A 25,208-nucleotide genomic window follows, 5' to 3' on the forward strand; every position below is an offset into this window, starting at 1 on the left:
TTCATAAGCATATCATCATTTCATAATATGGGAACTTACCTTATGCCTCTACAACCTGCATTTACATGTCATTCATCATAGAAAGGTAAGCATCATATCCCATATCAACCTCCCATAATCCCCTTTACTTTACTTTTAATCATACATAACGTTTGGAAGGTTTTACTTATGAAAAACGTGTTTTGTTATACCGCCAGGTGACAAAAGATGTTATCTTACTTTGGTACAACTTATGAACCTGTTATGAACTGATTATAGTGCTTGCTAAGTGCTCCCGACTACTTATAATAAGTATAAGATCAACATATAAGCTAAACGAAGTGTTTTGTGCAAACTGGGCATCGGGTGCACCGCACCACCTACATGGAACGTCGCACCAATCAATCAGAAAACTCAGATAAGGTACATCTTTTGTATGGAATGGATGGTTAAGGCATGTTGGGTAATGGGTCCAAACTGCCTGTTTTTTGTATGGATTGGAATGGACATGAGGTGCAATAAAAAAACCGGTTAACCTAACCGATCCGAAAGTTAATCTATAACCGAAATCGGTTAAGAACCGATAGGTTACCATTAACTGCCGGTTAGAAATCGATTATCAGTTTCAAAACACAAACCGATTAATACCCTATAACCGGTTAAAATAACTAATAAAAACCGGTTAACCGATTAGATAATATAAATATAATATTTAATTATTATTAATATATTCTATCTAAATTCTAACCTTATATTTTCTCACACACCCCGCTTTCTCTTTCAATTGTAACCAAATTGAATACCAAATCCATCATATTCCCTATTTCCCTAATCGATTCTTCATTTAAACCCAAATCGATTGATTTCCAAATCTACCATTTATAATAACAGTCGATCCTAATTCCTAACATTATTTTCTTCATTTAATCATCAATCCTTTTCTTCATCCAATCATCAACAGTCTAATTTCTATCTTGTTTCTGGTTTGTAACTTCTGCTAGTGCTACTGTATTGTCTTGTTCTTGTTATGCTTAGGTTCAGTTTTTGTTGAACTATTCTTGTTTTGTTTATGTTTCTGTTCTTTTCTTTGCATTGTTCTTGTTCTGGTTATGTTAATTCGTAAACTGTTTCTATTCAAATGTTTGCAATTTTGTTTCTTCTGGTTCCGTAATGTTTCTTGCTCTTTCAGTTAATAAAAACCGAAATAGGTTAACCTATATCAGTTAACAGGTTTTTAATAACCAAAATCGGTTTCACCGGCTAAGGTTTTCACATACACAAATCGATTATTAACTGGTATAGGTTAACCGAAATCGGTTATTTTTCAAAATAAAAATAACCGGTTTCGGTTACTAAAAAGAATAACCGAAACCGATTAACCTATATTTGCACCTCTCGGTGGAAGCATGATACTTTGTGTAAGGTTTTCTTTTGGATATTTTGAATGAAATTATTTAGGAGGTTTTCTATACTATATTAATAAACAAACTACCTCCCCTATTTTTAACTCTCTACCTTTAAAATATCTAAAATACCCTTAATTTTCAACACATTCCTAACTCACACACTAAATCTACTCAATATATCCCTAAATATTTTACACCCATATTTATCCAAACTATCTATTTCCTTTATTAATTAATTTAAATATTTATACCTAATATCTCTATAATATTCTTAATAAAGTTATTTACAAAAGATTTATCTCTTAACCATAAAATAACTACACTATCATTTACGTCAATTACTTTTAGATTAATAACCACATCGTTACCACAACCGCCACTAGAACAACCCATTGCCGCCACTAGCACAACCAGTTGCCATCACCGTCGCCGCATTGCGCGGATACCCATCTTGTATATATTAAAAATAGATTGAGATACTCTAGAGTGGAAGTTAACTTTACAGTAAAATTTGGTGCTTGAGGGTAGGATATGGTGGGAAAGGCTTTGTGGCATACTAATTACTAAATTCGTTTGAATAAATTGATTGAGACTGAAAACATAGTGAATAATACTTGACCTACAACCACCTCAACTCTGTTCTTTTTTAGCTTTTAAAATGGGCCTATTTGATCTTAGGACTAGGTGGTGGAAGACTACCTCCATTCTTTGATCACCTCTACTACCACACACCACCTTTGAGATGAAAACTTGTGCGGTCCTGAAGAAATATGGACAGGGATTAACGAGAGATATTGGTGATGATATGTGGTGGAAGAATGGAAACATCTTTCCTTTATCAAAATGGTTTCGGAAGATATATTTTTCTGTTTGTATAACAACCAGACATCGTTTCCCCGCTAGTAATGAATGACACACCAACCTATTCTTTGATAAAAAAAAAAAAAAGTTCACAACCATTGTTAAGGTGACCTTTGATGGTGAATTTGACACAAAGGAGATGTGATAGTCATAATAAGTTTGATTCTTTGTGAAAATTCAGGTTTCCATTTCTGTTTCTTTTGCATCAGTAAATGAAATTGTTCGTGTAGAGTTTTTGTGACGCAAAACTTACCATCATGAATTTGTAAAGTAATGAGTTTGACCTGAAAACAAATTATTGATTGTAAAGTAATTGGGTTTTTTACTTGTCACGGCATGTTGTCTAACTTTGTTGTGATAATGCATGTAGAAATTGAGGGAGAGGCTGGAGCTTGCTGCGCCAGTTGTGTCTTTTGTTTCATGTTCATGCTTAACATTCGTATCTGGTCATTTTCTGCATCGAAATCATGGATTCTGAATCATTGGTTAATAAAAGAATGATTATACCTCCCTGGTTAAAATCCTTATGAATGTGCCTTTATTTTGGAAATGTGTGATACTTTAAAGCAGGGTTGCGGAAGTCGCTAATCGTTCCCAGGTCGGTCGATAGGTGAGTTGGGAGTACTCGGCCACTCGGGTATATGTGGTGAGTACTTGGGGGTCAAAGTGGCCAAGTCGGAGAGTACTCGAAATAATCGGCCGACTCGGGTCTACTCGACACCCTACCTTATAACAAGTACTCGGTGAGTTTTACAACAGTGCTTTAAAGGTTTGGATGTAGTCAAACATATATTGTTAAAAGTGCGTTTAGTCAAGACTCGAGAATCAGGGAGTAGTCTTTTGTTGAATCGTTTATGTGATGATAGATTTCAAAAGAATTGGTGTTTAACTGGCGGCAATCACACTTGCTTCTACTATAAAAAGAAACTAGATAAAGTTCTAGATCACGACAAGACAGTAATAAGGCCCGTCCTAGACATCAACCACAATTATTTACTGCCCGCAAACTTTACTAATTGCATTTACCCATAACTCTTTTCAACTACTGAGAATCTTGTTACCAAAATATGAACATCCAATAGTTAAGTTGAGAGATTATAAGCTTTAATCGCCACAGTTCTTGCTAAGGAGATAATAAATTTACTTTTGGGTATTCTCAGCCAGAATAGTAGCAACCAGAAACTTGTTAAATAGTGCTAATAAAGAATATACTACATACAAGTGTACAACACAACTAATGTTATGCCTATGAAGCTATTATACAGTAGCACCACAACAAATATTCATACCACCCACCTCAACCCACCTCAACTGCTCGGCTAATAAGAAAATTCAGTATCCTTTATATTATGATTGTAATTACCCACAAGAATCTAAATATTGATTGTTGCGTCCCAGAGTCTGAGAAGCCCATTACGTCCACCACTGCATATCCTTTTCCGTTCAAGATCTGACGCGACACATCTTACCTGAAACAATATGATATTAGTATATTACCCTCTCATAACCTAATTGATATTCAAAAGTCAAAAGTAAAAAGAAGTTGAGCCTTGAGCAGCGATTAAAGTTACTCTCACGTGGCACATCTGACTGCGATTTCTACTCAATACATAAATGGGTCAGATCTGTGGTGTGTTTTATCTCATATAGGACAAATAAAAAAAAAAAAATACTACCTAAAAGAGATATAGATCAAACAGGTTGAATACTCCAAAAAAAATTGAGTCAATCTAGGTATGGTGTGTCCCTAACAGGCAAGATTAATACACTTACCTAAAAGTGGGAAACCAGGCAGTCAGTCAACTAGTTTCAAATTCACCAAAAGTATGTTTAATACTTGTATCATGCTTAAATAACTTTAATTACTAAGAAATAGATAATTTCACGGACAAAACTATTTTTGTAGGTCCACCAAACCTGACAAGTTTCGAGTCACTCTGCCAACAACCCATGTTTCAAGGATCCTACCAAATTTAAAACATGGACCACTTTTGATATTATGTTCAAGGACATTGAATATAGAGGATTGATCTTTTAGATTAATCTCTAATTTCAAGGACATTGAATATAGAGGATCGATCTTTTAGATTAATCTCTAGTTTCAAGGACATTGTACACAAAAAGGAAATCACAAAGAATGGAAGAGAAGGGGTATACTTTTCAGTTTTCATCCTTTCAAATCATCCCACATATGGGAAGAAGATTTGTTGAACAAAATCAACTTAAAAATCCATTCATTTCATTTCATTTCTTATCTCTTCTTACATAAAACTCAAGAACACAGTTTGTTGAACAAAATTTTTCCCACCATTTATTTTCGAAACATTAATCTATTCAGCTATAACACATTTGATTATTTATAAAACTCAAAAAGGAAATCACAATGAAATGGTTTGTCGGTTGGCCAACCAAGGTTCCTAACCCAAAATGTTCTAACTCATTACCCAGCCCACCTGACCAGCAGCTGTTGCACCTCAGATTAAAGTCAAAAAAGCAAGGAACATACCATTGCTACTGTTTTTTGTGGTGTTCTATAGAGCTGCCAGCTAGAGATCTTAGAAACAGTGCCAGAGAATCCACCTAATCTTTCTTGAGGCCGATGGAAGAGAGACATTGTATTATCCGCAGCACCGATTCCCAACCAATTCTCACCAGCATTAATGGACAAAACACCGCCGCCATGAATCGTCACATTTTTTGAACTTTTCAGTCCTCCTGCAACAACAATTAATATTCATTTTGCTATAAAAAATCAGAAGAAAAACAAAACATGCAGGCTGGCAAATACCCTTCAATATATAAGCCAGAGCGCAGATTGAGAAAAGTGGATCTTTAAATACGGCTTTACATGAATCTACATGAATCTAGAGTGAGATGCAGGTTTACGTATCAACATATTATAGATAAGAGTCCTTGATTATCTTATGTTTTTTTTTTTTTTTTATCTATTTACACAAAAAACCAGAAAATTATTTGCTTAAAGCCACCACTAATTAAATTTAGAATTATCCTCATAATCATCTCCTTATGGCAAACTCCTTGCCTGCTTAATTCATATATGGATATCTTGAGACTAAATTATTAACTAAAAAACGAAACAAATACTTAAAAGTAATAAAGTTTACGACCTCAACATAATCATAATCATAATCATATCGAGAAAAGCATAATAATCAGTTTACCCAATAGCGATAAAAAACTGACTATCCTGGCTTTAAATCACAATAATCAGTTTGAGGACACATCAAACACCCCCTTAAATTTATTACCCAGCTTGATTGTACCGTAATTCAAATTTATGCATTTATAGTAATCAAGCATAAGTGGAAAGTTTTTGGTATTCTCACCATCCTCATTTTCCCAAAATCTGACTAAACCATCACTTGAACCTGAAAAGAATTAAGTTATACCATTGAATTTAAAAAGCAAAAACGAAAATATAGCAAAACTAATCATAAACTACAGAGTGGCAATTTCGACCCAATTACTTATGAATGGGTCAATTCAGGTAATGCTTTATACCTAAGGTGAAATAGATAAAACTACAAAATTGAGATGAAAAATAAACAAGTTAAATAGGTCAAAAGTTACCCAATATATAATTTAAGGCATGTGCCCAGAATCATTATTCATAGAAACTATATTTTTTAGTGAAATATGATTTCTAGAAGTACATTAAGACAAACTATTCTCACACAAGTTTTAGAAAAAAAAAAGAACAAACAATACTTCAATTGGACTCGTTATGTAACCTGCCTACTTTGCCACCTCTAATGAATTAGCTTGAGAAAAAATTACCAAAAAGAATGAATAAACTTAATAAGTGTGAAGTAAGAAACAAATTACAGACCAGTAATTACTCCTCTATCCGACTTTGAGTACTCAACACATAGAACAGGGCCAGCATGGCAAGCCAATACAGCATCACATGTTCCTCGAGATATGGACCACATTCGGGCAGTCCAGTCATCACTACCCGTGATTACAGTGTCCCCAACCATTCTTATCGACCTTCACAACAATCATAAACTCATAAAAATCTAGAGACCAACAAATTCAATGAACCAACCCTTTGATAAGTTTAAGCTCACCGGATCCATTTGGAGTGTCCTAAAAGCTTGTGCATTTGTCGACCAGATCGTATGTCCCATATGTTTGCAACCCTGTTTATAGAAAGTAAGGTTCATGTTTAGAGAGCATATTCAGATTAATACTCCATGTACTCATAACATAAAGATTCCATCGAAGTTTGGGCTAGAAGCAAATATGCAGCACCAGTAGAGGTGGAAAATAAACTCATTACTTATGAACGCATCAATTTAGACTGCTTTACCTTAAATGCTTCAAATATCCAATTAAAATAAATAAAATAGACGGTGTCAATATATTTCTGTAATTAAATATATATATATATATGTGTGTGTGTGTGTATACCAGTTGCATACAATATATTTATGAAATTGAAATTCACAATATTGAGGTACACTTGGTCTTGCGCTATATTAAAGTAAAATCTGGTCATTTTATAAATAAATATATATATATATATACACTTGACCGAACCCGCCCATATTGCCCATAGTAACAAGTGGTACGAATTAACATACGCATCTCTTCCGGCTGCAGCGAGGACTCCGGTAGAGTCATCATATTCCATGCAAAGAACAGCACTGGAGCAACGGCCCACAGTAGCAACACATGTATCGGTTCTTACATCCCACATTTTTACTGTTCCATCATATGCTGCAGTCAGCACACGCTCCCCAGATAACATGCGAGCACAGCTAACCTATAATGATGAATGACAAATTCATTAATGTTGATAATATGAAAATTTAAAACCACCACTCCAATTCAACAATAGCTACGTTTACTCTACACGTGAAGCTAGAATCATATCTGGAATTCTGGATTACAACTAGACCTTTTCCCAATACTATACTTATACCATATAAAACTTCTTATTCAAGCATTCCTTTACATACAAAATTGGTCCTTTCCTGTATAGATGTAAAATAGACTTTCATATCAGGATGCAAATTGGATAATAATATGAACAGATCTTATGGAGTTTGGTATCATTAAAACATGAATGCTACATAAAAAAGAATGAGAACAAAATTATAATACTGCCCCATTTTTGAAAGTTATATACTTATAATTATACAGCTGAAAAGTATGGAATTATTAAATGATTACGAGAGCTGGCAATGATCAATGATGCATTAGATATGAATAATATGAAAGTTTAAGTTCATGAGTACGAGTAAGAACCTCGGCATCATGGCCCTTCAGCTCTTCTAGAAGCTGTGTTGTCTGTTTATCCCATACAAGCACATAGTGATCATCAGATCCTGATACAATTTTCCCCCGATCAGAACTAATTGCCCTCACAGTCCTGTATACACAAAAGATATAAACGTTAGAGAAGCTTTTAAACCCAACGTAACCTCATAGCCCTCCTTTGGTTTTAAGCTAGAAAGAATAGAGCCTCACCTAGTATGGCCCTTTAAAGTTGCCCTGAGTTCATTACCACGAAGACTAGGATCCCAAATCTTAACCTGCATTACGTTGATTTAAGTTAAACATAATATTAGATTTGACAAATAAGTATTCAAACTAGTTGAGCAATGCCAAGCAACATCTATCTATTAACTCTGGCAACTTGGACCCATTCCCTAATGAATGGGTTCATCTGGAATATTATCTATCTCCAAGGCATCGTCAGATCAAAGGGGTTGAAAGTCACCCATCAATTTCTGTGCATAGTTATACAAAAGTGTAACTCGTTCAATATAAAAGTTAAGACTATTGTTGCAATATTAGTGCTTTTGTACACAACGAGCGCAATAATATTTTGAAAAGCAAACAAAAAGTTTGGATCAACCTTTGTGACCATTAACCATGCTGACCACATTACCACCTAGCTGACCATATTACCACCTAGGATCTATAAATAATCAACAGACGATAAACAAGTATAGCAATACTGTACCGTGCAGTCTGTACTTCCACTTATAAAAAAGCCTGCATCTTCACGGTCACCAACCAAGTCCCAAACTTCTCTTTGTGTCACACAATGCAATGCAGTGACAGCTCCATTATGGCCCCTAAGTGTCCGGATACTAGATTGTACTTTAGGTTGGCCAGTAGTACCACTCTCACTTTTAGCTAATCACAAAACAAAAAACAGAATAAAGTTGAATTAAACTATAAAACTAGACTGGTTTAAACAGATGATATAACAACTTGATCAGAAGTCCACTTACGCACACGGGTGAATGAGTTGGCCCTTAAAGTAGTATCCCTGCTAAACATGCTCTGTACCCAGCTCCTACCAGATGCCTCGGCAGGTTGTTGATTGTCTGTTATAACATCTTGGGGGCGTGGGGAAGGCAATGCCAGAGAGGAGAGATTTTGAGATTTGACTGAATAGATACCCCAGTATCCGACACATAGTTGCTGGATATGTGACATGTATCCCCTAAGCTTTATCTGGTTAAAGTTACAGATGGGAAAATTCAGCGTATTAAATTTAGGATTCAACCACATTTGTTTAGTAAAGCACCATACCAAGCTGGAAAATCGCACTTTATAAATTATATCCTAAGCAAGTAGTTGGTAGTGAAAAGAAAATTTCAGTAACATGAATTTCAATTGTCTGACCCTTAATCTTTCACTGTAAAATGAGTGTTTTAACTTACGATATGACTGTAACCAATGTTGTTCTTCCCTGCAATTGTTTCAATGATATACCAAGAATCCGTGTCAGGAAGACCTAAACCAGCCTTTGAAAAAACCAAGGACTAAATTCAGTGCACAAATAAAAAAGAAACATAAAAATAGGACGAAGCATCAGAAATAATTTTTTGACATGGAAGAAGAAAAACATACCATATGTGTAGCCAATATGATTAGTTGGGCAGTGACCAAAGCCGCATAGTTTGTTGACCTGACAAATTGTTTGGAGTTATGATTCATTTACGGGGAAAAAGGCGTGCAGATAAAAACATATAGCTACTTACTTGTTTGAAAAGCATTCCATAAGATACTCGAAGTATACATCCCAGAAGCTGCAACAATATTCATAAATATAGAAAAATGATACACTAAAAGAAATAAACAATTTTAAAAATTTGTTATATAAAGTCACTCTCCATTAAACATGCAGTTTTAAGAGAAGTGAACAATTGGAGTAATTAAGACTAATGACATCAATGTTTAATTTTGTCATCATAGCAATTAAATTATGCAGGGATTAATAATTGCATAAGATCATGATAACATTTAGCCACTTGTTATTTCAAATGTACTATCAATTTCCTGCTATTATTGCTTTTATAAAAAGGTGGCCATTGCATTAACATGCACAAAAAGAGACTGAATTCTATATAACATTATTAGGTTCAAGAAGCCTATCAAATCAAGTAAAACATACCGTAACTCTTCCCAGATGGCAAGGGAACGCAGATGTCGCTGAACATAATCTGCAACATTGTTTCTATCTTTCTTGTACATTTCAGCTGAAACTTCGAGGGCGTCTCTGATAGTTGCTATATCATTCCGTGATGTAGCACGGGTGATTGCGGTTTTTAACTGCGTTACATAAAAAGTTACTAGTCAAGTAAAAACGGAATAGACCAAAGATGAAGAATGATAGGTAACTGGTTAGATGTTTCACACTTCTAATACTTAAGATGATTGGTGAAGTCAAACTTTAGAATGAGGGTAGTAAACAATATCATATTAAAAATGATGTAGCAAGAAAAGACATAATACTGAATAAAGAGCCATGCTGCGATTAACAAAATAATACGTATGCTACATGCCATTGTCTTCCTATTAAAAAGCAAACAAATACGCGAACATAAATTCTATACATACTATTACTTTTAATAACTCCACAATAATCCAATCTGTATATACGAAACAGACAAACTATGATAGAAAATTTGAATGAAGACTACAAAAAGTATATGCTTTAAGGAAAGAAATATAAAAGCTATCCAAACCTTGGTTTTTAAGATCAACAGGCGAACAAAAGCAACAGGGCCCATTTATGAAGTGCAAAAGCGGCGGAATTTTCGTATGTGAGGCACACACTTTTGGAAACAAAAATTATAAAATATTTATTTAGTAGTTATAATTTATAAAATTTTATTATTGATGAGTCCTTAAGACGTTTGTAATGTCTAGATAGGTTTGTGGTCGAGCTTGTTTGCTTGGGGTATTGTAATTGTACAGTGTGCATGGACATTGTAAAAGCCAATCTAGCACTCAGCTTATGCACCTGTGATACATACATATATATATATATATGAAATTGAACCAAGTAAAACCCTTTAACCTAAAAACCAAAGTTATAACACATAAGATACCAAAAGTAACCAAATAACTATAACCCGTCAATCTTAATAATTAGTGGGCTAACTAGCAGTCCACACCCTAGCAGTCCAGAACTCATGTACTATATACTTCAAGTTAAAAACTAAAAATCACCATAAGATAATCAAAACTCAAACGAAGGTTGCTTAAAAGTTGTAAGTTTAAACTAGGAGCCCACTAACTAGCAGTCCAAAACTCATGTACAAACTTCGTAAGTTTTTTGGCATAAACCGCAAGAGAATGCACCTTAGTGTGCCTTGCGCTTAAGAGCACCTAAGGCACAATTTAAGAACCAAGTTCCAAGCCTTAGAAAGAGAAAGCAGGTATCTAGAAGAGTTTTGGGTCTTATTAAGTGAGTAGTATAGAGCTTATACATACCAGTTCTTTCACTGCAATAAACTGCTCTTCAGTCAGATGCCCTTTCCAACCCTGAGACCAGAAAGAATATTCAAATTCCCAATCATTGAGAACAAACTTCAATAATGCTTCACGACATTGCCTACCGAGTGAATATGTTCCCTTATACATTCAACAAAGCCACTACCACCAATCCCCTCTGCATCAATTTCTATCAAAGCTGCAAAGATCACAAGTGTCAAAGCCAAAACGGATTAGCACTATTTACTCCCAAATAAAGACAAACATCGCCCATTGTATCGTACCAAGTATTGTTCCGTATTCAAATGATGAAAGTGGATCATCAGTGGCTCCCAATTTCAGAAGACGTAGCCACAAACCCTGTTTAAGTATGCACAATAACAAAAATAACTGGTTATCAAATGTGAATACTACATAAGATCGATATGAAAATTAGATAGTTAAAATACAAAGTACTCTATATCTCTCTATCTATAGAACATAAGAAAACCAAACCAATGTAGCATTTTTAATTAGAAGAGCACCAAAAAGAACATGTATGTAATACACCAAAGGAAAAATATTATTGACTGCTACAGAATACCATGATAGCAACATATCATTTACTTAACAGTCAATATATGGAGTGCAAGAGAAAATGAGATCAGGATAACATAAGCACTACAAAATATGAAAGTAACAGCAATTACAGTGGTGTAAATGAAGTTAAACCCATGTTACAGATTACTGTAGCAGTTTGTTATATTATGAAAAAAATAAACAGGATGGCAATCATTCAAGGACATAAGGAATATGTGTGGATGTGTATTGTTATGTGCCTTCCTAAAATAATTAAAATAATTAAATTCAAGACCCATAGGTTTCCATCTGCTCTATATACTTGGACCATATAAACAAAAAGAGACAGCGAAGACAAAAAGACAAACTGACATGCCCATGCAGTAACAGCATATGCACATACATGCATCTCAATACATCTTTGGTACATATTACCAGTGTGCAGTATATGACAAAGTGAAGGAAGGTTTCTTCTTAGAAAAATCATGATCTGTAACTTCGGAGGGTGATAAAAAAAATTTGTAAATCCTTGGTCTATCAAATCGACATGACCAATTATAAAAAAAATCTATGAGCAGCCCTGTACTCACCTGCAGCTTCACTTTGATATCCAAGACCATGCGCTCCCGTTCAGCCTGCAGGTACACACGTAAATTTTATCATAAAATCAGAAGAACGAGTACATGAACTACGAAAGGAAGTGGAATATTGGGCAAGTCAGGCGGGTTGGGTAATGGTTGAATCAAGTCTGTCAGATTGAGTTGACCTGATACACATTTTTCTTATTTAAGAATATAATATTATACAGTCTAATATTTCTACAAAAATATTTTGGATAAATTTTTAGCAGTAAATAGTGTCTCAAACATAATTTTAAAATATATATTTATGACTTTAATATGAATTTCTACTGTAAGAGACTTTTTGAGATATTTGGCCCATTTCCTATTTTAATAACTGTCTAGTAGTTTTAACCCATTAGAATTGTGATACAGAAAACAGAACCCATATAATCCCATGAATGAGTAAATGTGTCAGAATGCCGAATCTTTTAGTGATCAATAGAACTTACAGCCCTTTCTCTAGGACTAAGACTTTCTCCTTTGGAGTCTCCATTGTGCATTGAAGGTGACCTGGTTAAAAACACACAAAAGAATTAAATGATATAGTTTACTAAAGAATACTTTTACATTAGTATCTGGTTTAAGTATATACTTCACCTTGCGCCATGCTTTACAGTGTACTCAAGAGCTCCACTAGCTGCGGATAGTATCTGCTTCCTTTTCTCCTCTTGCTCTTCAGATCTGTAGTTGGCAGGGAACCTGTCATAAGTGTATTTGGCACCAGATTCTGGCGCATACAACAAAGAATAGTTAGAAAGTAAACTATGAAGCATGAGTCTATTTGATGATAGTAAATCATATATATATATATATATACTTGCATATAATTATAAAAATACCATATCCTGACTCTTACGATTCGAGTCACGTTTCGAGTCACGAGTCGAAAAATCGGATTTCGAGTCGAGTCGAGATTTACGAGTCGACAACTATGCAAATGGGTCATCTATAACTATCTATATTCCATATCTATATCTATATCTATATCTATATACTAACTAAAACAGGATCCTGGAGAGACACCTGGCACCTCCAAGGCCCCTCATGTAAAAAAAATTCCCGCCTCTGTTTATTTAGTTTTTTCTTTTTAATTAACTAAAAAACATTTAATTTGATATTATTTTTTAAAATGATCAAATAGATGTAGATTATTAAGTTTTACTCTATGTATAGATAAACTAGAATAGCTATTAAAAACTACTAACATATTATGTTTTTTCTCTATTATTCAGTATTTGCAGTATCTTTTAATTTATTATAGATTGAATACTTAACTAGAATCATGCCGGCACGATGCGTGGTGGTGAATAATTTATCAATCATTTTAAAAAAAATTTATCAAACATTTGTGTTTAAATAAATCTTTCTTTTTATTTGATTACCATGCTTAGTGTGTTCTAATGTTATCTTTATGCTAAAACCTAATGTTTGTTGGTCATTATCTTCTTACCCACCTACTGTTATTTAATAGGTGTTAAATGAAACATGAAAGTAAGAAAATGTAATGAATTGAGAATGCAATTATTTAAGGAAACACTGTTTCCGTAGTGATTTAGAAACTAATACTATACTTCAAATGGAATAAGTATTATTATACTTTCCATTTAATTTGATTTATTGAATTATCTATATTACAATATTATTGAAACTATCCGTCCCAGTGGGCGGGACCTAAAACTAGTTATTTAGTACAGTTGAATCTGATGTGTTGACAAGGAAATCAAATAACTATAACTAGTGTATCATATATGCTCACGGATTATAGAAAATTGTAGTATTACAACAAAAATTTTATGTTAACAAAAAGATTTAGGAGGTTATATGCACATAGGGATGAAACAATCATTTAATCCTCTATTTTCTTTTACTGGTCTATCACTTTTAGGTTTCAGATTAACATATCCCAAGTCCCCAACCTTCTATCTTTTCTCCTCTCCTTACTCGTTATTTTTTTTATTTTTCTATCTCTCTTCCTTGACTTTTAGGGTTCAGATATTACATAGTTATTGTATTTAATTTTCTATGTTCTATAAGTTTTGGCCATGAGGGTGGTGTTCAATAAATGTGCATTTGAAGAGTAAAAAACTGTCAGTTCAAATTTAAAGGATGAAACCTGCTATTTTTTAAAAAATACCTAGTGTAGCCTCCTCAAGCTCATATGAATACATAAGGATTGGCTTTCCATGCAATGATGCAGTTGGTACTGACTAGTATCTGTTATTGTTTGCTCTAAGGTAGATACAATATGGTCGGGCATGATCTATTATCTGATTTTGTGTAATTTCCAACTTCTAAGGAAACTTAAAAAACCAGGCTATAGAGCACTTGGATGTCACACTTCAACATCTAACCATATGTTTAAATAGTTTCCCGGTGGGTTTGCTTCTGTAAAATTATAGCTCTAACTTTTTGTTCAGGCAATGGATTAGATAAATAAAGCTCATTTGTCGGTATTCATATATAATTAGATGATAGAGCCCACAAAATATATAGATAATTAGATAAGAAAGAAACACACCACTACCAAAAGTAAACAAACAATATAACAGCAATATCAGAGACATGGAACAAATATAGTAACAATTTATTTTCAAGAGGCAAACCACTCTCTATATGATGCCCAAGTGAACCCTAAATCTAATGACTAAATCAAACATGCTAACGACATCTTACAATCTCTATTTAAGGAGCAGTCTAGTTATGGATAGAGTAAATTACATATAGATTTCTGTCAAAATAAAAGGTTTCATCATTTAAGTTTCATAATGACACTAACGTTCCTTAGTTTGGAAATGTGTAACACTATTTGGACAATTGCCCACTTTTAGGACGGAATTATAATTAAAAGCCCATTTGCAAGGACACACTTAATTAACAGGGTCCACAAAATTATCGCTATTCAGAACCTAAAGCCAAGTCTAAATAACGATCTATTCACGTGAGGGTAAATATATCATTTCACCTTTTCCAGTCTGTATGATCCACATGTAATATGTAAAAAATATATTAAAATGAATAACTAACTTAACACTACCCCCACCACCAAAAGAAAATCACAACCACCTCCCTCCTTCATCAACATCACCTTAGATCTTTCAAACCTATAGTTTCCATATAGACAATCCCTTAAAACCCATAAATCTTATAGACCTAGAAGTCTTTTTTACACCCTACCATCAAGCACAATCCCAAAATCAAAAATAAAGTATTTCAAAACACATAAACATTGAACAAGATGTGAATAAATAAACTGGGTGTGTTTTTGTACATCTGTATAAGCAGAATCTGAGTTGGAAAAAACAATTAAAAGATTTGAAAAAAAAAAAGATAGAAAAAGTGGAAGACGGCAAAGCCCTAGGAGCAGCGGAGGTGATGCCATGATAAAGAAGGATAAGATGCTGGTGTCATGTGTAATATGCCATATATCTTAGCTACCTGTCTTTCCGTTCACCATAACTCCAGGATTATTTCATTTTATGATTATTTCCATAATGTCATGTGTTGATTTAACAAAAACATATTAGGTTCAGAAAATATACTAGGATTATCAGTATATAAAGTAAGGTCACACCAGTAGGCCCTACAAATCAGAAAGAGATGCAATAACACTATTTGCCACAGAAGGGATGTGTATAGCAAGATGAGAAGTACCTGATATTCCCACACCCTCATCTAATATGGTTATAATCTCAGGCTCTGCTGAGGCTGATGGTAAAATCGAAAAAGGATTTTGACCTCGTCCGATTGCATCTTGTAATTTATCAAGAAGATTATTACCGTTCTCACCAGAACCTAAACCTCTTTCTAAGTAATCCAAGAAACCTTGAGACTCTAGAAACTGAGTTACCTGTAAAATATAACAAAAATGAAAATATGAGGTAGCCGAATGGGTAGACTTTTAAAGTTACCTAGTTCAGTAATGGTCCAAATTCCAAAACGGGGGAAATTTTGACCAGGTTGAAACAAGTCTTAGAGCAATTGCTCGAAACAATTTTGTCCAATTTACTAGTATTTTAATTAATATTTAGCTGGTCATATATGATTACCAAAATTATATTCTATAGAAACTAGTAAAAAAAATTACGAGTAATAAAGAAGTTTTATGCCCTCAAAATACACTTAGGGTGACCTTCAACCCACTCAAACCTTTTAAACACTTCCCCTTGAAGCTATTTTTTACACTTATCGGTTTGACAAGATAGATATATTACAAAAAGTCCAAATAAAATTATTGAGTAAATGGGTACAATTTGCCACCACACGAATAAATTAAACTTTCTTCGAACTAAAACAAATGATCACTTATCACGTGATATGTTTTGGCAGTTCTAAGTATAACTTAAGCAATCATATTCATATCAATTACCATTTCATCTATCGGTTTTTGAGTTGAACGGGAGCGCTTCTTCAAAAATGCCTGTGTGTTGAACACTTGATTTGCGGTGTTTTCCTAGATATATCATGATCGTTTCAAATAATTTTCACAAGTATTTAAATAAAATGATGACCATATCAAGGGAGTTCCTTACTATGAAGTTGCGGTAGCCTCCCAGGATTGAAGCAAAAAATTTCAGGAAAATGATCCTGAGTTATGAGGGGAAAATGGAATATGTTAGAATCTAATAAATCAAAATGCATATACCGAGTAATAATTCTAAATCATACTACACATAAATTAGCTTGAAGCATGAACTTTACAATATCCCAAACGCAAGTATCACAGTATTAATTGGTCGGATTAAGAAAATAGCATATGCTATCTACTATTACTACTTGAAAGCCAAGGACAGTTGTTATTTGTCGCTATATAATTCCAAAATACTGGGGTGATGGTGTGATCCTAGCCATATTGGTGAAAAGCATAGAAGCAAGTTGTATATGGTAGGACAGAATCAATGCCAAAATGAAATAAGTCATTCAAAAAGGGATAGGAAATATGTTCTTTGGTTGAACACATAGAATAAACGATCGCGTCAAACCTCTCCTTTCCATTCCTTTGAAGGGTGTTTTACCATCCTATCTGATAGAAGATAGACAGTTCCAAAGATACATATATACCTACAAGTCCTAATACCCGTATGATGTACGGTAGCTATATAGATTATATCATAACGAAATTCGAATATGTCTCATACATAATTCGTATGAACGTTAGATACCTAAGTTTGGATACAAATCTTTTCACATATTATATAAAACCCCATGAATTGTATAACATATATATATATAATATAGGAGTGAGTTATTTTAGGACCAATTAGGACCACATCATAAATCATCATCACCGACCACAACCACCACCACCATGATCATCTCCGACCAAAAACACGGTCCTCCGGCACCAGCGACCACCGCCGACACCAGAAAATCATGTTTCAGTTAACTAACACATGCGTAAGTTATATATAACTTACGCATGTGTAAGTTAACTTACACATGTGTAAGTTAATTTAAAAATGATTTTCCGGTGGTCCCCGTTGCCGGAAAATCATGGTGGTGGTCGGAGATGATCATGGTGGTGGTCAGAGATGATCACGGTGGTGTGTAAGTTACAAAAAACACGTCCTAATTGGTCCTAAAATAAAAAGTGGTCCTAAAATAACTTTCACCTATATATTTAATCAGATGTTTAAAATTAAACTTAGCATATATCTTATTATTTAAGATAGTTGTATTCGGTATTGATGTTAACATTATTAAATTTTTTATATAAATCATATATATGGAAACTTAATATATAATTAGATATATATATATATTAAACTAAAGATTAGTATTAATTTGATTACAATTAGGTAACTATGAATTAGAAATCTTTTTTTAGTTACACCAAAATGACACATATCGTGCAAGGAATACGCCAAGTGTCAATCAAAAAAAAAAATTATATTAAATCTAAAGAAAGATTAGTATTTGATTACAATTAGGTAGTTATGAATTAGGGATCCTTTTTTAATTACACCAAAAGTGACACATGTCGTGAAAGGAATACGCCAAGTGTCGATCAAAAAAATACACAATCCTGTTTTAGTATATTGGTAGATGTTAAAGCATGCCAGGATTCAAGAATCCAAATAGTCAGCTTCGTTTCAGATTCCTTCCCTCCTGATTACTTGAATATTAGTGCCAGTAAGCAGTATAGGAAAAGCTTTCTATGCCTTCTCTATGTGTGTAGTTGAAATTTAATTTTTTTGTGTAACCTTCCTCATTCATGCCACTTCATTTTTTGTTTAAAATTTTCAATTGTCATGAAAAGTTCACTTTACGATGCAACTTCCAAGTCAGATATTGTATTGATGAAAACTAGAGGTGATAACCTTGGTTTGAAAAATCATGAGGCGCACAAAAGCGACAAGGTTCATTTCTGAAGGGCAAAAGCGGCAAAACTTTTGTATGCCACGTGCGCACTTTTGAAAAAAAAAATTATAAATTATTTATATAGTATTTATAAGTCCACACCTAGCAGTCTAGATCTCCTGTACTATACTTGAAGTTAGAAACTAATAATCACATAAGATAATCAAAAGAAGATTGCTTAAAGGTTGTAAGGTTAAAATAGGACTCTAGGAGCCCATTAACTAGCAGTCCAGAACTCATGTACAAAATCACAAGCTTTATGGAGGTGCCTTGCGCTTAAGCACGCCTAAGACATGATTTTTAAACCAAGGTGATAACAAGTATTTGGCTTCTTTAATATGATGAAAACTAATATCATAACACACCGTAATAACTAATACTATAAACTTAATCTACTTCCAAATACTAGTCCATTCTTGACATTATAATAAGTACTTTGAAACTTAAATTAGTAATTTCAGATTCCAAGTATTACCTGAGTTGAATATCATTCTCTGGTGACCAGCCCTTGCTAAATCTTGCAAATTGCTCATATGACTCAAGATCAACCTTCATTGAGTCTATCCAAACGACATTTGGGTGTAATAACTTCAGAATTTCATTACGTAAAGAACTATTTTCTGGCTCTGGTAATGGAGGTATTTCCTCGGACGTTGTGATGCAATTATGTTCAAGATCAACAACCACTACCTACAAAAATATAGTTAGGAAAATGTCTAATATTTACCTTACTGGATGATATAAGTAGCTTAAACATAAATGCGACTATTGTACAATTATCCACCTCATTGTTCACCCGAAAACGGACAATAATAAGAACAAATCAGATATCCAAAGAAAGTTAAATCAATTATATATCGATTTTGAACACCAAATTCAGATCATCAATCGTTCTATATAAATAAATTTACATGTATGTCACCACGTATTTGTATCTATATGCATAATCTAACTCTCATGTCTTATCCCCATTTTTTCCTTTAAAATGTCGGAACAACTTTTTTTACGTCAGATCACAAAGTGTTAAACAGTGGTTAATTCAAACAGATAGGCATGTTGAAGAACTTACGCCGTCCATTGAAAGACCAGTAGTATCAACACCTGAAGGAAGTCCCATCATATATGGTGTAGGAGCATCAATATAGTCTACTCCACTGAAAAATAGCAACGGAATGTAGACATGCTTCAGCACACAAACAAACGGTCATCAGAAAGCAAATCGACGAAAGATCACATTATTGCTCCGGTAGGCAAACATATTGCATTTAACAAGAGATTTTGTCACTGCAAATATACTTTGTGCAGCAGCCAAGAAAATGATATTATATTTCGTACTCGCTCAAATTTTGACCCAACATTCTAGATAGATGAATTTACCTGCCACCGGAATGGATAAATGAGATGGCATATAGCTTCAGAAGCAAGTGTTAGAAGAGAGTATCTGCACAAAACAAATAATTCAAGAGTTAATACGTGCATTTAAAGTAGCCACATGATTTAAGGCTGTGTTTGGTACACATAATGATTTTAAAGAAAGTGGAATTTGTCATAGAATTGGAATTTGGAAGTTATAAATCGAGTTTGGTTTATGAATATGTCAAACGAACTAACATGTATATAAAGACAATTTTCAGAAATACGCTTCATTAGTTCTATGTAATTTCTCCTTTGTTGAATGCAAATTAAAAGGAATTTAAAAAATTACCATATACCACACAATTAATTTTTGATATCACTTCAAGGGAGAACATCAAAATAAATTTAGCATTAATATACACAAAGTTGTTTATCACAATGACCAAATTAAAAATCTAAAAAAATATAATGGTTTAGATACACTGGAAAAGGAGATACCAAAGTTGAAGAGATGAAAACATGATAATAGTTGAAGAACATTGTCTAAATCCATATAGCATCAATAACAACAAACAGAGATGGAAATGAGCAAAGATGGGAGGGATGTGAGTTGCTTATTGTGTTCAAGAGCATTTTTATCAAAGAGAGACAATTCCTTCAATCTAAAACACTACTCCCAAAACGTGAAGGAATCTTGATGTCAGGCAAGTGACAGAAATTGATAGAATTTAAAACATTCCAATTCCATCACTTTTCCAACCCAACACGTAACGGAATGGAATTTGCATTCAAATCCCAAGGACATATGTGAACCAAACATGCCCTGACATTTCTCAAAACAGTGATGTACAGCTAGATCTGCTATTTGGGTGCCAAACCAGTTACCAAACCCAACCATGTATAACATACTCAATTGGTTGAGAAGGTAATCTATTAAAGAGGAGTCAGAATGTTCCAAACCCGGGAATTCACTATTTATCTTATGTTTCGAAAAAATTTCCAGCACTACTCAAATTGGCAAATTATAAGACTTTATTTCTGTGATGTATGTTGCTAACATATGTCCTTTGGCATAAACAATTAAACTTCAAAAATTGAACATATCAAGTTAGATATTTTCATGTTGTAAAACAAAACTTATAGACTCACCCTGTCAAACAGAACAAACCAAACAGGTTTTTGTTGGTTTGGCCAGTCCACAAACTTGGTCAACTCCATTTAGATATACGTAAAACCAAAGTTACCAGTTTGACTGAAATATTAGGCCCAACCAGGCCAAACCATACCATGCCATCACTTACAGTGTAAACTTCAGATCTAAAAGAAAAGAAAATTGCGACAAGAATATCTCAGAACTTAGGGGGTAATTGTTTTTGCTTTGATAACCTTATTGTATATCCGGGGGGGCAGCAGACGTTTTAGTTGAAGACCTTTTGTTTAGAGAAGCCAATAAGGTCTCAAAAAATATTGTTGCCTGAAACATAAAACTTCATCCAACCCATTTCCCACCCTTTTCTATTCATACTCTTCTTCCTTCTCTCACAACCCATTATCCGACCACCATAAACCAGCCCCCTCCCCCAACCAACAGTCACTCATCATAAAACCAAAACCCACTGCTGCCAATGACTTGGAAAACCATCATGTCTGCCAGTAACTTCTACCATTTTCGTTTACGATATTTGATTCTATATCATAGTTGATCTTACATCTAACTTTGTTTACTCTGTAATTGATTATCAGTGATATCAGTTTCCATTGAAGATTTTTTGAATGAAAAAACAAACTAACTTCAATGATTTTAATAAGCTCTTCAAACCACATCCTCTTGAGAAGATGTGAAAGAAGACATAAGACAGTTTATGCCTCAAAAACCAACACAACCTTATACTATCTATGTATTTTTACTTTAAGGTGAAAGACATACTTATTTGATCGAAGCAAAACCCTTCTCTCGATTAAAACAGCTGTAAACAGTTTAATGAAATTGTCAACATCCAAGCACTGCATCAGTGGTTGGAAGGAAATCTGAGAAAGTAAATACATGATAATTAGCTGCCAATGTTATACTGGTAACTATATATTTACCATCAATTATAACACAAGTACTTCAAGCACATACATCTGCATGGGGAAGCCCATCTTTTGATGGAAAGTCGACTGAAAGCAAGCTATTCTCAATGGCAAAGAGAACACGCTCTTTTCCAGGAGTGGGCAAGGGTACATTGGACACAATATGAGCAATAACATCCCATAATGGTTTGCTGCAATTGTTTATAAGCACCATAAATATTATATTATAAAAGAATAAAATAAGACCTAAGTCAGTACAGCTCTAGCTAGATACTAAAAAGAAAGCTTTATATGTACAAAAATTATACACTTAAAAAATCGAAATAATGAGAAAAGTAAGGTGAAAACTTCGACCCCTTCACTTATAAATAGGTCGTTGGAATTTATGTGTTATCTCAAACAGGCCAAATATATAAAATAACACGTATAAACAGTTTAAATGGGTCTAATGGGTTGACACTTGACAGTCGCCCACAACGTATTTTTTAACCCACAAAACTCCTAATCATTCGTTCAGACATTTACAAAATCACTATTCAAATAACATAGCTTCTGTCGTCAAAGATGACCCATCAAGTAGTACTAAGAAAATTACAAACTTTTGTCCAAAAGTGTTGCCCAATTTTGACACGTTACCCAATCCACCTGGCACACCCGATTTGTATGAAATAGCTGGAAAGCATCCGTGACAATGACATCTACGAACACACAAATAGACAAACCCAATACAAGTTACATCGCTCGACCACATAGGCCAGTCGTTGATATAATGCCAACCCTTAAGAATAACTTACCAACTTCCACTCGAGGAAAAGCAAAGAAGATATATTTCCTCTAGTACTTCACGCAGAATATGAAAACTGGGAGCACGTGAAACCAAACAGATACATTTGTCGGCAAATGAATTTGCAGGAATGTGATAAGCTTCTGCAATATCGTCACAAACAGGATCTCGAAAAGCGATGCAATAGACATAAATTTTAGAACCATCACCCTCTGCATCAAATGTCACATCAAAACTATTATTCCGATACAACAGCCACGACATGCATAGGAAGCCACAATAAATAAATAAAATAAAATAAAAAAGCACATGGGTTCTGTCCTCCAATGGACCAAAGCAGTGACACAAATCATTATGCACTAAATTGGAAGACCTATATGTCACAAGAAGCTAGCATATTATGCACACAATGATCTGCGTTGCCACATAACACAATATGCAGATATTTGCATCGATAGACATGTTTGCTAATGATTAAGATAAAAGCTACATCATAATGGACAAAACCACAAGCAGGTTACTAATGGTTGATGCGCTCATTCTCGAGGAATACCGGATACATATTATGCAAAATATACCACAATATACAAGAAATAGAGATCCATTTAGACCCTAAACTTGGAAGTGAAATTCAAGGTATATACATGAGTAAGTTCGTAACAAAGTGGCACGGAAAGAGTTGCAGCTACAAAAAATAGGTAGTTGGATGCTCTCGAAGCCAAGTTTAGCTCCCATTAATTTATAAAAACTGAAAGAAAGTATTAGCTTCCGTAAACATAAAATACTCCTTTATTTTAATTTATTCGTATTTCGTAAATCATTGGTGCGACAAAAAGACCTTCTCTGTATTTCTTCTTCTCTATCTCTATATCCATTAGTAAACTATATACATATAAATATGTTAACGCTAGTTTGACGAGCTGGCGTCTTTAAACTAAGAACAATAACATAAACTGAATGCAGCAACAGGAGATTAATTACCGGTTAAAACGATAGGATAACTACGGGGAAAGGATAACGGATTTGCGGAATCATAACCAGTAGTATAGAACTCCACACCAGCAGGTAAAACACACTACATTTACATTCATTCAATTATAAAAAGTTGTTAAAAATAATAAATGAAATAGAAAATGGGGATATATAGAGATAAAAAGTATGTATGTATAGGTGGGGGGTTACTTACAGTGGGAAGCTGGGGAGGTGGAGGAGGATAGAGAGTGTGAGTTGGCGGGGGGTATTGATCAAGTAAAGAAGCTAAATAGAAAACAGAGGTTCCGTAAAAACCTTTTTCGTCGTCTAATGTTCTAATTTCTGCACCTATTCCACATACCACGAAATACTCGAATAACTGACTCCCACCACTCATTCTCCTCCTTCTGAATGATTGAATAATGGAGATCAAATCAAAGTTTGGTTGGGATCTAAATCAGAGATCTGAGGGGGATCTGCAAATTCGGTTTTTTTTTTTTTTTTTTTTTCTTCCGGGCAGGAGGGGGTCAGATACAGTGATACACCCAGGTCTTGATTACTTCGTAGACCACCGACCTTTTTAATTGACTTTTAATTAAAAGCTAATGTTTTTAACCGGCTGCTCAAACCGCGGTTGAATCCGGGTTTTTGAAATTCGCGGTTCAGTTGGCACCGTGCAGCAAACCGGTTTGAGTTGCTAGAATCGGCCAGTAACCTATCTACTTCTACTTCTACTATCTACTAAATCTATTAAAGGAGACTAATGATGACTTAAGAAAATGGTTTTTAAGGTGGCCACGTTAGTATAAAGTGCTCCTTTGATGACATCACAACTTGGTTAGGAACTTAGGAGCATAGTTTGGTTGTAACTAGATAGCTTAGGAATTAGGAAGTATGTTATATAAATTTAATAGATAGATAGATATTTGTGGGGTAATTTGTCAGTTTTTTAGGAGAAGTTATCTCTTTCTCTATATACATACATTTTTTTTTAATTTCTTTTTATTTGATATATTGATAATTAGTTTTTTTCTATCAAAGTTATTTTGGTTTTTTTTTCCGATCCACAATGGAGAGAGCAACATCACAACATCAGCAACTTAAGTATTTTGTGAATTTTGAGTTGTATGGATGAGGGTTTTAAAAGATGTATGATGTGTTTTAGATTTAAATCTGATTTTTCTTAGATCAGGACAACTTATGATGGGTTTCTTAGATTTTTTTTTTTTTGTTAAAAGGTTTCTTGGATAATGATGTTATTTTGGCATGTCAAGTGTTTGATATAATGTTTTACAGTAACTTGGAATGTAACTAAATATGATCCAATGTTTATAGTAAGAACCAAATACAGTTTTTGAATATTCTATGTTAATTTATTAAAAATCTTTTAATTATGTACCTGGTTACCTGCTAAAATGGTAGCTGATTACAATTCAAGAAATCTACAACAAAAACACAACTAAACCATATTCATAG

General features: G+C 33.9%; 1 protein-coding gene across 1 annotated transcript; it reads right to left on the reverse strand.

Annotated features, from left to right (window-relative positions):
• Nucleotides 1–3,412: 3,412 nt before the first annotated feature.
• Nucleotides 3,413–24,249, reverse strand: LOC122602386 (DENN domain and WD repeat-containing protein SCD1). The gene is made up of 31 exons (XM_043775078.1): nt 23,947–24,249; nt 23,742–23,835; nt 22,771–22,972; nt 22,026–22,167; nt 21,831–21,931; nt 19,925–19,988; nt 19,617–19,730; nt 19,023–19,237; nt 16,720–16,774; nt 16,557–16,640; nt 15,842–16,037; nt 12,788–12,917; nt 12,640–12,700; nt 12,158–12,202; nt 11,294–11,369; nt 11,135–11,208; nt 11,010–11,060; nt 9,685–9,842; nt 9,272–9,319; nt 9,141–9,198; nt 8,951–9,034; nt 8,516–8,741; nt 8,242–8,417; nt 7,743–7,807; nt 7,521–7,644; nt 6,854–7,035; nt 6,338–6,409; nt 6,097–6,257; nt 5,594–5,635; nt 4,753–4,961; nt 3,413–3,715 (listed from the first exon to the last, which is right to left on the reverse strand). The coding sequence occupies exons 1-31, from the start codon at nt 24,127–24,129 to the stop codon at nt 3,620–3,622; spliced, it is 3,588 nt and encodes a 1,195-aa protein (XP_043631013.1). The 5' UTR covers nt 24,130–24,249; the 3' UTR covers nt 3,413–3,619.
• Nucleotides 24,250–25,208: the final 959 nt, after the last annotated feature.

The sequence above is a fragment of the Erigeron canadensis genome, chromosome 1, assembly GCF_010389155.1.
Source record: "Erigeron canadensis isolate Cc75 chromosome 1, C_canadensis_v1, whole genome shotgun sequence".
In the NCBI taxonomy this organism is placed as follows: domain Eukaryota; kingdom Viridiplantae; phylum Streptophyta; class Magnoliopsida; order Asterales; family Asteraceae; genus Erigeron; species Erigeron canadensis.